Raw genomic sequence first — 15,830 nt, forward strand, 5'->3', positions numbered from 1 at the left:
AGCAGGCCCCTGGGGGACTGAGGCTATGGGAGGAGTCTTCCATCACACATGCATTCATTCTTTTTCCCCAGCCTGGGAGTTACAGTTTCTATTATGAGAGCTATTTTAGAAAATGATCTCCGGTAGTCATCAGTGTACAAGAATATGGTGCTGCACATTGTTTTGAGGACGGAGGCTATTTTCAGCTACAAGAAGCAGCATTCCTGAGCCCTAGGCCACCTGTGTGCAGCAAACTCCTCTAGGGCTCTGTGCCTGTGTCCCAGCCTTTATGGCCCCAGGAGCCTGGGAAGGACAGGGCAGTTGTGCTGGGAGTGTGGGAGTCTCCCCTACTTTGGCAGGATCAGAATGGAGCACTCTGGCCTGGGGCAGCAAGCCTGTGACCTGGGGTCATGTAGGACTGACCTGGGATGCTGTTCTGTTTATGCAACCAAGTACAGGCAAGAAAAAAAAAAAAAAAGTGTTTTGGGTGCATGATTTGAAATAAAGACTTGGTTATGAAATTCTATTTCATGTTTTTATTTTTAACAGGTTTATTATATAATTTACATATCATACAGGTCACCCATTTTAAGTACACGATTCAGCGATTTTTAATAAATTCACAGAGTTGTACAACCAATACCAAAATCTAGTGTTAGAACACTTTTTACCACCCCAAAAGATCCCTTTTACCATCCCGCAGTTGATCCCCACCCTTACTGCCAGTCCTAGACCAGCACTGATCTGCTTTCTATCTCTAGGGATACTCTTTCTCTGGCCATTTCATGGAAATGGAATAATTCAGTCATGGAGTTACATTTTCCACAAGCAGTGTGGGTTCAGGGGGATCTCGCCCATTAATGGGAGGGCAGCATCTGTGGATTCCTATAAACAGCAGACCTGGCACTTAAAGGAACTTGTGAGGATAGGACATTGTTTATCGTTTCCCAGCTTGGTTGTGGAGTGCAGGTTTGTGTTTGCAAGGTTGCTGAGTCCCTTCCACCATTCATTTTTTCTTTTTTCTTTTTTTTCAATTACTAGCAGAAATGTATGGAGCACTAACCCTGTCCCCAGGAATAGGGGGCACCCTTAGCTCTTTGTGCCTTCCACAGCCTTCAAGCCTTTTTCTGGGCAGGGAGGAGCACATGGGCATAAATTACTGAAGGGGGCTTATCTGGTTTCGTCTTCATAACCTGCCAAAAATTCACTTCCAACTTGTCTGAGGCTGAAGTCACTCTTTTCAGTGGAAACTTTTACTTGAGCCCAAGCACCGTCTTCCATTTAAACCTATCAGTCTTTGTTCTTAATCTAAGATCTAAACTAGTTAAAATTATCCTGCACATACACATGCACTGTGAAATGATGCCCCAAAGTTAACACATACATCACCTTACAGGGCTGGGTTTTGTGTTGTTTTGTTTTTCATGAGAATGTTTAAGATCTGCTCTCTTAGCACATTTCAAGTACACAGTGTTACTAACCAGAGTCCCCTTGCTGTACTGCTGATCCTCCAAATGTACCCCTTGACCAGCCCCTGTCCATTTTCCTACTTCCCCTAGGCCCCTGGGAACTCACTGTTTCTGTGAGTTCAGTTTTTTGTTCTTGTTTTTTTGTTTTTTTTTTCTTTTGTATTTTTACTTCAAAATCCACATGTAAGGGAGATCATAGAGTATTGTCTTTGGCTTACTTCAATTAGCAAGATGTCCTTCGTGGTCATCCGTGGTACTGCGAAAGGCAGGATTTCCGTCTTTTCTAAGCTGAATAGTATTTCACTGTGTGTGTGTACGCATTTGCATGTGTGTATGGTTTGATCATCTTTTTCTGTTTTTATTCATTCATCGATGAATACTTAGCTTGTTTCCATTCCTCAGCTGTTACTAATAATGTCGCTTCGCAGTGAACATGGGGATGCAGTTCTCTCTCCCGGAGGGCGATTTTGTTTCCTTTGGATATATTCCCGGAAGTGGGGTCTCTGGATCATAAAACAGTTCTATTTTTAATATTTTTAGGAATTGCCATACTGTTTTCTAATGACTATACCAGTTCACATTCCACCAGCAGTGTGAATCTGCTGGGTATTTAAAGCCGGGCTTGGTCCCCTTCCATTTCGGTTTTCTGACTGTTTTCTTGCCCATATAGGCATATTCAAGAGCTCCTGCTACATTGACGTGCGCTGGTTCCCCTTCGATGTGCAGCAGTGCAAACTGAAGTTTGGGTCCTGGTCCTATGGAGGGTGGTCCTTGGATCTACAGATGCAAGAGGCAGATATCAGCGGCTATATCCCAAACGGAGAATGGGACCTTGTGGGTAAGCCCAGCAAAGACCTGAGACTAGCAGCCTTGTAGAAAGCTGCTTTTTAAAAAAATATATATATATATTTATAAAGCAGTACCCATTTATTAGCTCCTAGGGTTTTTTTTTTCAATTTTTTAAATTTAAATTTTTTATTTTTTATTAACATATAATATATTATTAGCCCCAGGGGTACAGGTCTGTGAATCGCCAGGTTTATACACTTCACAGCACTCACCATAGCACATACCCTCCCCAGTGTCCATAACTCAATCACCCTCTCCCTAACACCCCCCTCCCCATGAAAGTTGCTTTTTATTCCTGGGCTGGCTTTAAAAGTCTGGATTTTCCACTCTGGTTTCAGTGTAAGCATTTATTGAACCCTGCGGCAATCTCTATAATTTACTGAGAGCTATACAATAAGAAACAAAAAACAATTAGAAAATTCAGAGCTTTCCATGAGAAACGTGCAGCCATTTAAAGAAGTCAGTGCTAGTATAGGCATGACTATATTATTAGAATCTGCTCCATTCCTAAAATCAGGTTGGATAGCAAATTGCAGTTCACAAAAACCTGTATTTGATTATTTTTAATAGAAAAAAATAGTAATTACATTTATAATGGTGTAAAATTCATAATGTATTATTTATAATCATGGTGTCTTAGACCATTCAGGCTGCTAAAACAAAATACCATCGATTAGGTGGCTTATAAACAGCAGAAATTTGTTTATCACAGTTCTGGAGGCTGGGAAATCCAAGATCAAGTCCAAGATCAAGGCATATCCAGTGTCTGCTGAGGCCCTGCTTCTTGGTTCATAGATGGCTGTCTTCTGTCTATGTTCTTACACAGCTGAAGAGATTAGGGAGTTCTCTGGGCCTCTTCTCTAAGGGCAATAATCCCATTCATGAGAGCTCTGTGCTCATGACTTAAGCGTGCCCCCCCAAAGTCCCCATCTCCGAAAGTCATCACTGTGGGGGTTAACATTTCAACATAGGAATATGTTAAACATATTCCTACGGGGACACAAACATTTACTCTATACCTCATCTAGTTCAGTCCATTAAAAAAAATTCTCCTGGTTTGCTCCAATATCACTAAGATACTCGTGAACAACTCAAATACACCAGAAAGAGTTTATTCAAACACTGATTACCCAGCTTTATTATTTTTTTTTTATTTTTTTTTGTTTTAGCACCTAACAAACTCCATGGTCATTTGTGTGATATGCCCATTAAAATAAACAAGCAGGGTAATTTTCTTCAGACACTGTTCCTTTCCCCTTTTGTTCATGGAGGAATCCCAGGCAAGCGGAGTGAGAAGTTCTATGAGTGCTGCAAAGAGCCCTACCCAGACGTTACCTTCACAGTGACCATTCGCCGCAGGACCCTCTACTATGGCCTCAACCTACTCATCCCCTGTGTGCTCATCTCTGCACTGGCCCTCCTCGTCTTCCTGCTTCCTGCAGATTCAGGGGAGAAAATTTCCCTGGGTAAGTGTCCTGATCTTGGGTGTGAGTCTGAGACAGGATGGGAGGCCCTTGCCTTGAGGTCAGCTCTCTAGGGATCCCGGTGGATGATGCAGGACATGTCATGGCTATGGGGGCAGAGATGTGGGGTCACACACTGACCTCCCAGCCCGGGACATCTCCTCAACACCTCAGCCTCCTGATTTAGCTTCATGCTAGATGCCCAGTGCCCTTCTGAGAATCTGTAGGATCCTCCACAGAAGATGGGACTGCCCAAGAAGAGACTACTGGGTTCTGTCCTGAGGGGCATTACTTTCTCTTCTTGTGCCACCGCATCCTGTTTCTTGGGGAGCAGCTGGCCAGCATTTGTTATGCAGAGGCAACACTTTAGTTAGTTCAGTATCTGTTTGCATCTCTATATTGCTGTACACAGGAGAATTCCTTCCGATCATCCAATAGAAAGATAAGAACACTAAGACTTAGAATGGTGAAATGAATTTCTCAACATCGTAAAGAGTTATTAAAGGTCATGTGTCATACATGTAGAAATCATCCTCAAACCCTTATCTTCTGACTGCAAGGCTCAGGCACATTAAGTGACTTATCCACAGTCACACAGGTAGTAAATAGCAAAGTCAAGAACAAAAGTGAGCTCTTAAGATTGTGTGGCTTTTTTGTCTTGCTTTGTTTTGTTCTTTGTTTTCCTGCTATATGTAACTACCTCTCAATTCTAATGTAATTAAGAAAACGAGAGATACTTGTGTTGAGTTCAGTAATTCATTTTGTATCCTTGTTCTAAAGTTCTGGCTCCTAAACTTACCTCGATCTGGGACTCTGATAATTGATGTGAACAGCCCCCAGAAAAAGGCCATACCCTTACAGACAGAGAAAGAACCCTGCATTCACTTTTAGGACATCACTGGTCCCTACCCCACACCTCCCTCCTTTGAATCTCAGATTAGGCACAGTTAATGGACTTGAGGCATTATCGTCTCTTTTGTCTCAGGCACTGCTGTGTTTATGTTTCAGGGATAACAGTTTTACTCTCTCTTACTGTCTTCATGTTGCTGGTGGCTGAGATCATGCCTGCGACATCTGACTCGGTGCCCTTGATAGGTAAGCAAATGTCAGGTCTCTTTTAAAGATGTGGGCTTAGTGAGGGTCCTGGATAGCCACATGGTCCCAGGAGGAGTGACTTTCTAGAACTGTTTGAGTGACCTATAGATTCTGCTTCCCTGGGTACATGTAAGGCAGTGTGGGGAGTCGAGCTTCATGGTTTGGCTTGAAGGTACAGAAATGCACCCTTCCTCCCATTGTTCTCCCCCTCACACTTATGCAGCCAGAGATTTTACCATTAGAGATTTGTCACTTTAGCTTTGAGTCATTGTTCTTCCACAAATTCTTTGTCAAAATCAGAGGAGCTCACATTTTAACTCTGAGATGCCTCAGTGTCTCTGGATAAAGTTAAAGCTTATGAGAAAATATAAACAGGATAAATATGTTTTGGACAAGACACATATAAATCATGACCTCCAGCCCAGGACAGGATGACAGAAACAGGAGATAGCATTGCCCGTGGCTGTGTACCTCCCTGGATTGGAATAAGTAGCAACGTGCAGAGGGGTGCTCAGAGGTCTAGTGGTCAGGATCTGCTACTTTCGCCACTACAGCCAGGGCTCTGTTCCTGGTCAGGGAACCAAACCTTCAAGCCAGTTTTGAGAATGGGAAGCAAACAGCCTCATAGGGGATATTAGGTTTAATATGAGCATCACTCCTCCAATTGGGTGATGGAGTTCAGAAAGACAAATGGAGTCTATGATTATTCCTGTTGCCCCGGCCACCTGAGGGCCACCCTGTGTGGTTAACAAGGGAGGGTGGGTCTAGGGGAGCCTATTTATCTTACACAGATACTCCCAGGCTTCACAAACTACAAAGGCAAGTTTCTCCTTTGTTCCTCTAATGTGTGATATTTTGACCAGAGAGAGACAGTATTGCTGTGAAAAGCCTTTGTGGGTGTTCCTAGTTCTCTCACTACCATCCAGATGTCAAGAAACCATGCTTCAGCCCACTCTTCCTACCTTCCAACACAATGCTTTCAGTAGAGACTTCAAACAGAAAGCAGGCTCTGTGGGGTAGAGGGCATCCCTGCCTTGACCGATGAACCGATGAGCAAAAGACATGGTTGGTGCATAGCCCATGTCTAGAAAGATGGGATTTCAGCTGTGGGGATCCTTTGACCCCACATGTCTCCACAGGTCTTTGTCTTGGTCGGCTAGGTTTGCTACAGTAAAATTCCACAGACCAGGTATCAAAACACAGAAATGTATTTGCTTATAGATCTGGAGGTTAGGAGTCAAGACCAAGGTGCCGGCAGGTTTGATCTCCAGTGAGGCCTCTCTGCTTGACTTGTGGATGACCACCCTCTTGCTGTGCCCTCACATGGTCTTCCCTGTCTGGGTGCATTCCTGGTACCCCTTTGTGTGTGCAAAGTTCCCCTCTTATAAGTACACTAGTCAGATAGGATCAGGCCCAACTCGAAGGACCTCATTTTAACTTAACCCCCTTTTTAAAGGCCCTGTCTTCAAATACAGTCATATTCTGAGATACCAGGGGCTAGAGCTTCAACATATAAATATAAACTCAGCCCACAGAAGTCACAGTTTTGTTCTACCTCCTTCCTTTTCTTAGAGATCCCTGGTGCTAACTTGAAGTCTCAGATATCCTTCTCTCACAGCTTCTCACATGTACCGCTTGATTCCCGCAGTGGGGCAGTGACTTCCTTCCTGCCCAGAGAAAAGGAGGCATTCTTAACCGAGTGTGTGGCCATGCACTTAGCCTCTGCACCAGGATGTCCTCTGCTTCAAGCTCAGCCCCCTTGAGCTGAAAGCCACACCAAAGGTTTAGTAATGAGAGTTGCCAACCAAGGAATGTCTTCCCTTCGCCAGGCTTTCTTCTAGATCCTCAGCTCATATAATTGCTAATGCCTGCACCAGCCCCACAAAAGAAGGCATTGCCATCCTTGTTATACTGCTGAAGAACCTGAGGCCCAGACAGGCTGAGTAGCCTGTCTAAACTCATAGATGTCTGAACTCATGGTTTGAGGCAGTGGGTTAGTGGAGAGCTGTTTAGGATGTGCCATGCTTCTCATGTGGACCAAGGAGGAGAAATGCATCCTTGCCCACGGGAGCTGAAGCTGGCATTCTCAGCCAGGGAAGTCCCTGTCTTTCACGTTTTCTTCAGACACCTGACACCTCCTCCTATCTCTCATTACATGGGACCAGGCTCATTTGCCACCTGACACCTCCTCCTATCTCTCATTACATGGGACCAGGCTCATTTGCCACACTAATTCTAGGTACCCTGCCAGTGATGCCCAGGTTTGTCCTTATGACACCCCGGCCTCCAGCATGTCCCTGGCCTACAGTCATCACGATGGGGACCAGACCTTCACTACCACGGTATTCTCAGCTCCCATCACAGTCCACAGCCTTTGTCCTAGGAACAACCTTATCAGCGTCCTGTGAGGCACTGTTAACCCTCCCTGGAGGAGGAGGCTCGCGGAGTCACAAAAGTGGGGTCAGCCAAGCCAAGCAGCTGGCATGGATGGGAAAGCTGGTCCCCGTGCTCCAGGCTGGCCTCTGCCTGCCAAGAGTGTGGGCGGGGGTTCTGGAGGCCTGTAGACAGTCCTGCCCTGCTCCAAGCTCTGCCACATGGTCCCAGGCAGTCAGAGATCGCCATCTGGTTCTGCCTTCCATGCCATGATGCCTGTGCCGTGGAGGGCCCGGGGCTCACCCTACATCTCTTGTCTCCGCAGCCCAGTACTTTGCCAGCACCATGATCATCGTGGGCCTCTCCGTGGTCGTGACGGTGATTGTGCTGCAGTACCACCACCATGACCCCGACGGCGGCAAGATGCCCAAGTGGGTGCGTCCCTCCTGCTCTTCACCACAGGGAGTCAGGGGCCCTCAGCGTGGGTGACTCCGCAGATGAATTATCTGTTTTAAAACTCCCACCGACAGCTAGCAGCCCTCAACACAGAGCCATGTATCCCACAGGACCTCATCGGTCCGCACTATTGTATTATCTCTGGCCTGTTACGGTGAGCATGCTCTTAGGGGCCCATGGCACTGTTCTTGCAACCTGACATTCCAGAACGGGCCCACACACTGGCCGCTCTCTACGTTTGGCTACCAGTGTGTTTCTAAAACGTTTCGCACGTACGCTGTGGAGAACAGGACAGTGGTTGGAAGAAGCAGAGGAGATAAGCACCCAGCCATGTGGCTGGATCTTCCAAACAGAATGAAGACCAACGGGGTGAGAGAGAGTGAGCCATGTATTAACACAGGTAGTTAGTGCCTGGACGAATGCCAGCGTACCACAGGCTTATCTAATAAAGGTTAGTGCTTACCAGTGGGCAGGGGGGGCTAGGATAAAAGCAAAAGGGAAAAAGATAAATGATTGAATATAACAGCCTATTATGTCAGCCCTGGGCCATGCCATACCTTCCCAGCTCCTGCTCAGCACTGGGCACTGGGATATAGGCAGATGCTTACCAAGCTGTGCCCTTGGGAGTCCGGGATCAGAAGCTCCATTCCGTTCCTCACCTGACACTCAGGAAACCTTGATTAGGGCCAAGTATGGCCTGGGCTTTCCTCACCTCAGCACACTGTGACAACACCCAGGGCCAGGGGAGGGATGGATCCTTACTTGGGCCCTGCAGACCTTCCAGTGTTCTTGTCCAGAGAGCATGGCCTGGGCACAGCGGGTTCTGAAGGAGCCCTCTTGTCAAAACAAGGCTGTGTTCTTTGGAGATCTATAACCTTGCATCCAAGTTTGGAAGGGACTCTAAGAACCCCCCCCCCCCGCCCCGACACACACACACTAAATGCAGGTGCAAGAAGTCAGGGACATTTTGTGAACCTCTGGGAAGAAAGCATTCCCAGGCCTTCTAAAACTATTCATTGTGCAATAATTTACAGTTACCCAAAGTGATTGAAAAGACCAATTTAAAATTTTTTTTTTTTTTTTTTTTTACTTTACCGAGTTACTGTGTCCTCTTAGATTCTTTTCCACAGCAATTTCATACACTTAATAACGACTTTCTCTCGTAGCCCATTGCATCAGCACTGGAATGAGCCCCCAGAAATGGTGCTGTCTCCTACATATGTCCCATCACTGCAGTCCGTGGGCTTGTTTTGAGAAGGTCCCCCCATTAAAAAGTGGGACACATTTGCACATATTCACTACATTGTCATCTGACTTTTACAGCCCTGACACACTTTCTGGCTACCTTCCTTCCATTTGAAAAAGGTAATACATTCACATGTTTCAAAAGTCAAAGTGAAAGTTAAATCATACGGAAGGAAATCCTGCTCTCATTCCCAGCCCTCACTGTGCTTCCACCACCAATACTGATAGCCATTTTAAGCAATTTCCCCATTATCCTTCAAGTGTATATGCAAATGTAAAACTAAAAACACATATTATCATTCCTTATATTTAAGACACAAAACCATTTTTAAAGACCTGATAGTATTACTGCCCAGAAAAAAAAAAAATCTTAATTAAGAGTCTATGCTAATTATTCACCTCTCAGCACGGGAGTGTGTTAAAACCAATGGCTGCAAATGAAATATGAAGCTTGGATCTCTCACTTTCAATTTATATAACCTCCTGCATTTTTCTTTCTTTCTGTGTGTATTTGAAAAATAAATAGCCTCCAAGGAACTTTTATTATGATGTGTTGCTATGAAGAAGATATTGCCGGTGCCGTGGCATTATGTGACATTTACACAGCCAGACACAAAACCATAACCCAACAGAAGAGGTCATGAGCACAGTTTGATAAGTGTCAAGAGGATAATTGCATCTTTGGAGATGCTTTAGCCTTGAAAGCTAATGATTCAAGCCATGGAACTCAGAACAGACTTGGTGGTGTGGACCACATTAGCTTGAGATGTGCTCCAGGGTAGGCACAGACTCCCCTGCCCCCCGCCCCCCGCTACACACACACACACACACACACACACACACACACTCCATGTGTATAGCTGTCTCTGGGCTTGGACGCACTCGCTGTCCAATGCATTTCCTTGAAGTGGGGGTTGGGCTAAAGTCACAGGAGTGTTGAAAAAGACTTCATAGACCCTTTCACAGATGAGCTGTGAAAGCCTAAACGCATAGATGGCTTGCTTACTGTGTGACCTTGAGCCAATTTATTAGCCTCTTTGAAGCCTCAGTTTCTTTATCTGTAAAATGGGTGGGGAAATTATACTCACTTCACAAAGGCCCTGATAGGAGCAACTGAACTGGCATGTCTTCTCAGCCTCCTGTGGAGGGCTAGACTGACCTGCAGATTCATGGGGTGCCATATGTCCCTGCTCCTTACTGGTCATGGAAAACCCTCCAGGGTATGCAGACAGGCATTTCCCGGCTCTGGAGATTTGTCCATAAGGTGTGGGCAGGATATACAGAGTGCCTCTGCCCTGAGCAAAGGGTTCTCTTTACAGCTGGAGTGAACCTGCACTTAGGCTTCTTGTTCTTTTCATTGCCTGTCTCCAGACAGGTCTACTGCAGTTATCTCTGAGAAGATGCCATCAAAGTGCTACAGGCATAAACTTCACAACTTACTGCCTGTACTTATAGATGGGAAACATGCCTTTTATGTTGCTGATGGAACTCACTGCAATCCTAAACCAAAATTAAAATTGGTATCTGGATAACTTCAGGGAAAGGGCCCACTCTTCCCACAGTTGTCTCAATTAAGTTTCCAAGAAATTTTTTAACCTGAATTAAGGCTTTGCATGGCTCCCTCTTTTCATTAGAGGGAAAAACCAGAAATCTCAGTGATTTCTCTCCAGCATCTTCTGCACGTAGGCAGTATATGTTGATAAAACATGTTAAACCAGAGGTCAGCCAACTGTGACTCCAGTGGTCAAATCTGGCCTACCAACTGCTTTTGCAAATAAAATGTTAGTAGAAAAAAGCCATGTTTATTTTTTTACAAGCTTTCTATGACTATTCCTATACTTTATTAATAGCTGAGTAGTTACAACAGAGACCTTATGGAGGTTATTATGTGGCCCCTTAAACTCTGCCAACCCCTGCTTTCGACTTTTCCAAGTACTTTCCTCATTGCAGCCTAATGAATTAGGTTAGAGGTCCCTAAACTTCCCTGGTTCACAGCTCTTTTAGTGTCTTGTGGATTTTTTTCACAGGCCCTAGGGCAAAAACAAAAACAAAAAAACCCCACCTAATGACTCTCTTTATTAAGGTGGTCAAAATAATGTACTAAGTATTTATGTCCTGACCCCGAGGCACCTGTTGGCACAGCACACCCCTTCAAATCTTAGGAGCACAGTGCCCCCATTTTCTGTTCCATGTTGACTTTCTTGGCACTTGCTTTTCACCAGGACAAAAACCTGCTTTGCAATGATATGCCATCCTTACAAGGGACCCGGTGTTCCAGCAGACACTATTTCAAGCGGGGTTCATGCAGCATCTGATAGGTGTCACGGAGTTCCCCTTGAAAGTTTTAAAATCTCCAGCGGTGTGCCCCTGCAAGTCTGCCCTGGCACTGGGATGCCCCACAGACAGCTGGGTATGATGGTTGCTGGTGGAGGATGGGGGAAGATTGGAGAGGGAAGGTGACTTATTTTGTTTACACATCTCAGGCAGGGCTCTGTTTCCAAGACAGCTCTCTCCTTCCGTATGCCTATTTGTCCCAAGACTGCAGTGTGTCTGCCACTGAGAATTCTGCTCATTCCCAGGGTGACTTTCTGGATTGGTTTATTCTAGGCTCACATTTGACCCAACCATTGCAACACGTTGGCACTGCTTGCCTGTGTAAACTCAGGGAAGAAGTGGGAGCCTGGCTCCCCCAGGAACCCCTTCCCCCCACAAGTAGGGCTGTGATCAGGACCCGCTGATGCTCGCTTCCACCTGCTCCTAACTTCCCTGTTGTCTCCCCAGACCAGAGTTATCCTTCTGAACTGGTGCGCATGGTTCCTGCGCATGAAGAGGCCGGGGGAGGACAAGGTGAGGCCGGCTTGCCAGCACAAGCAGCGTCAGCGTCGCTGCAGCCTGGCCAGCGTGGAGATGAGTGCGGTGGCCGGACCGCCCACCACCAACGGCAACCTGCTCTACATCGGCTTCCGCGGCCTGGATGGGGTGCACTGTGCCCCCACCCCCGACTCAGGCGTCGTGTGTGGTCGCATGGCCTGCTCCCCCACGCACGATGAGCACCTCCTGCATGGTGGGCAGTCCTCCGAGGGGGACCCGGAGCTGGCTAAGATCCTGGAGGAGGTCCGCTACATCGCCAACCGCTTCCGCTGCCAGGACGAGAGCGAGGCCATCTGCAGTGAGTGGAAATTCGCGGCGTGCGTGGTGGACCGCCTGTGTCTCATGGCCTTCTCTGTCTTCACCATCATCTGCACCATCGGCATCCTGATGTCAGCTCCAAACTTCGTCGAGGCTGTGTCGAAAGACTTCGCTTAACCTGGTCTTGGTCCCCAGCATGTGGGAAACGCACCGACAGGCGATGCCGTTGGCTTGGGGAGAATCTGGGGTGCTACACTAGACATGGGGATGCTGATGTACCCAGAGCGCTCGCTGCCAGTCATATCCGTTATAGTTTCCTTGTTACTTTGAATAATACAATCTCAGCACGTTTTGTTGAACCCTCTCAGATGGGCTACTTGATATTCTTGGAACATCCTTAGGGTCACTAGGACCACTGAAAGCTGTTTTTGCCCATTCCCCAATGCCTGGTGAGCCCTTCAGAGAGGTCAGGGTGGCTCCAGACTGCCAGGGGAGGCCTGTACAGTTGGTTTTGCATGCCTGCATGTCACTTGCCAGAAGGCCTATTTGAAAATTCAACATAAGCTTTTGCTTGTTTACAAACCTCAAAGGAAAGTAACAATAATAGTATTAAACCACCCTCACTAGATCCATTCAGATAATTGGTAAAAGGACACAAAACTAAAAGGAAAAACCTAACTGCTCGTTTTTCTGTGATTCAGATTTTATTTTTCTCTGCCATAGATGGTAGAGAGAGACAATTTTACACTGCTCCTGCATTTTATTAGAGAGAGAGAGAGGCATAGTTGGTCTTTTAAATTATGCTTTTACCAGTCTGATTTTCTGCCAAGCTACCCTGTGGTGGGAATCAGGAGGGACATAGATGTATGTTGATTCTGAACTAGGACCACACCTGGCCCAGTCCGGGGGATGTCTGTAGATACCAGGGGACTCCCAAACTTCGTATGCTGCCCTCAGACATTGGGGAGCTGAATTTGCTCTATTCTGAAAAACCCAAAGGGCAAATAGAATTCTGTTAAAATTATAAGCCCAATGTAATAGCTAAAGTTAAATTAAGCCAGCTATGTGTGTGTGTGTGTGTGTGTGTGTGTGTGTGTGTGTTTAATAATGCATTAGATGTTTCTCATGTACTCGAGTTGATTAGTCTTAGAAAATTGTGGGTCTGTACAAATGCACAATATAAAGTGAAAGTATGCTATGCCTTTCCTTATGTGTCAAGGCCAAGGAGCAGGATCTGGGACCTTTCTGGTTCCTTGTATGGCAGGAACTGGGAAGGGGATGATGTGGGCAGCAGCTTTCCTAGAGCAGTAACTCCAGTCTCTGGCTTTTAGGGATCTGCTTTCGCACAGCTCAACAGCTCCAACGTTAGCCCAGAAAGGTAGCTTGAAAAGGTAGATTCACTGGAGATAAGCATTTTGAAAGCAAAGGAATCTTTCATTTTAAACCTGTGTGGTGACAGAATTCTCTAGTTACATTATCTAGCTGACAATGGTCACTTTGACTCTTCCCAGTTTCCTTATTTTTTAATGCAATCAGAAGGAGACACAACAAAATCTCTCCTGCTCTGTTGTTTCATCTAGAAACAGATCAGAGCTCAAAACCGCAGAAGGCTTTGAGCTCCTGGAGATCTTTAATTTGCTTCTAACCCCTGAGATGGGTGTATTATGAGGGAAGATTATGTTTTCAGAGAGAAAGAAATGACTTTTCTCCGGCCATTTATTTCACTCATTTCTGGGTAACGCACATGGATTTGTTTGCACTGAGGAGAATGGAGGCTTGGGTATGCTCCGAGTGTGGGTGTGCATGAAAGCTGAGTGTGCAGCTGCAGAGGGGCAAGCAGGTTGATAAGTGAGGGCATTCTAGCTAACGTCACGCCATTTGGAGCAGGGTTGTCCTCAGAGTTCAGCCGTTCTACATGGGATGGATGAACAATGCACAATCTTTTCTTTCCTTTTTTTTTTTTTTCCTATTGTAGACACAAGTAGAAGTGTTTTGATATATAAGAGAATGCTTCATTTCTTATTGCTACCTGAAAACCTCTGTAACACTTTTGCTTGGGAAAAAAAACCAACTGACTTTGATTTTGTATTTTATACAGAAAAACATTAAAAAAGCAAACAGAAGTAGTTTATTTTTTGACCCCTTGGCCAGTACTCTGCCATTTTAGAAAGTGATAATAAGGAAAAGATGCACATGTAGTAAGAAAAGCATAAATAGCTACAGGGACCATTGGTGAATGAGCTTCTGAGGACTGGGGGGCATTTCCAGAAAGGAAGAAAAAGAAAGGGAGGGAGGCCGGGAGGGGGTGTAAGGGGGCTCAGAGAGACTCCTTTGCTACCCCCTCCTGCTATGCACAGCACTCTGCACTTTGCTTTCTGTGATTAGTGTTTTATCCTTTCATGGCAACATAAAAAGATCTACCTCATTCTTCTTAATAGCTGCTTAGCATTCCATTGTCTCGATGGACTTTTTTTTTTTTTGGTTAGTCTATTAGTGAACATATAATTTTCAGGATTTTTTTATTTTTATATACAAATCTGTAATGAACATCCTTGATTTATACCTTAGCATGCATTTGTGACCATATCTTGGTATAAATGGGAATGGTATAAGTGGGAAATGGAATTGCTGGATTCAAAGCTCTGCGCATTTACTATTCGGTAGATATTGATAGATTACCCTCCAAATACCAATCAATGGATATACCTACCAAGAATATAATGAAAAGGCTAGTGTCTCAACTTTCTCAGTACTGGGTATCATCAAACTTAATATATTTTTTTCCAATTTGGTGAAAAATTATATTGCAATGTTATTCTGATTTAGTTTATTTTATTAGGAATAAAGTTGAGTATCTTTCAGATATGTTTTAGACATTTCAATTTTTGTAATTTATGTCCTTTACATAATTTGGGGTTATTTGGCTCTTTCTTAATTAATTTGCCTGTGTACTTTGGAACTTTCTTGTCTTCTATCTTGAAAATATTTGTTTAGAAAATATTTTTATTTGTTTATTTTTGTCTTTTGATGTTATTTATTGTTTTATTTCTTAGCATATAGAAAGTTTAAACTTTTATGTTGTCAATTTATCCATATTTGCCTGGGTAGATCCTGGGATTTGTTTCCAGTTATAAAAGGCCTTCCCCATTCTGAGATTATAAATAAATTTACTCATATTTTCTTCTAAATTTTTATGGTTTCATTTGTCTACCTTTACATCTTCTAACTCCCTGGAATTCATTTACTGCAGGAAATAAAGGTAAAAATGCACTTTTTTTTTTCTCTCCAAATGGTTGGTCAGTTGTGCCAACAAAATATATAATAGTGTATCCCTGTAATATAGTTAGTCTTTTCCCCGTTTTGTTCAGAATGGCTCCTTGTTTGTAAACTAAATTCCTGTCAAGTGTTTTGGGGCTGTTTCTACTTATTGGTTTGTCTCTCCATGAATGCTTTTCATTTCTGAAGCTTTATTCATGTTAATATTAAATATTCACAAATCGATATTTTCAAGTTAACCATCCCCTTAACATTTCTTGCCTTTCCCTTCCTCTCTCTCTCTTACTCTCTCTCCTCCATTTCCCTCTCTCATACTCACATTTTTTTTATTTAAATTCAATTAGCCAACATATAGCACATCATTAGTTTCAGATGAAGAGTTCAGTAATTCACCAATTTCATAGGACACCTGGTGCTCATCACATCACATGCGCTTCTTAATGCCCACCACCCAGTTACCTCACCCCCAACCCCTCCCTTCCAGCAGCCCTCAGTT

At 44.6% G+C, this 15,830-nt stretch overlaps 1 protein-coding gene across 1 annotated transcript in view; it reads left to right on the plus strand.

Annotated features, from left to right (window-relative positions):
- Positions 1 to 15,246, plus strand: part of CHRNA7 (cholinergic receptor nicotinic alpha 7 subunit) — a 117,355-nt gene extending 102,109 nt beyond the window's left edge. The window contains exons 6-10 of the mRNA XM_004779547.3: positions 2,119 to 2,286; positions 3,569 to 3,763; positions 4,769 to 4,855; positions 7,554 to 7,663; positions 11,711 to 15,246. Coding sequence (XP_004779604.1) covers positions 2,119 to 2,286; positions 3,569 to 3,763; positions 4,769 to 4,855; positions 7,554 to 7,663; positions 11,711 to 12,235 — 1,085 coding nt within the window. The 3' untranslated portion in view covers positions 12,236 to 15,246. The remainder of the gene's footprint in view (positions 1 to 2,118; positions 2,287 to 3,568; positions 3,764 to 4,768; positions 4,856 to 7,553; positions 7,664 to 11,710) is intronic.
- Positions 15,247 to 15,830: the final 584 nt, after the last annotated feature.

This window comes from Mustela putorius, unplaced genomic scaffold (assembly GCF_011764305.1).
Source record: "Mustela putorius furo isolate JIRA1106 unplaced genomic scaffold, ASM1176430v1.1 tig00003972_pilon_pilon_pilon, whole genome shotgun sequence".
NCBI classification, from domain to species: domain Eukaryota; kingdom Metazoa; phylum Chordata; class Mammalia; order Carnivora; family Mustelidae; genus Mustela; species Mustela putorius.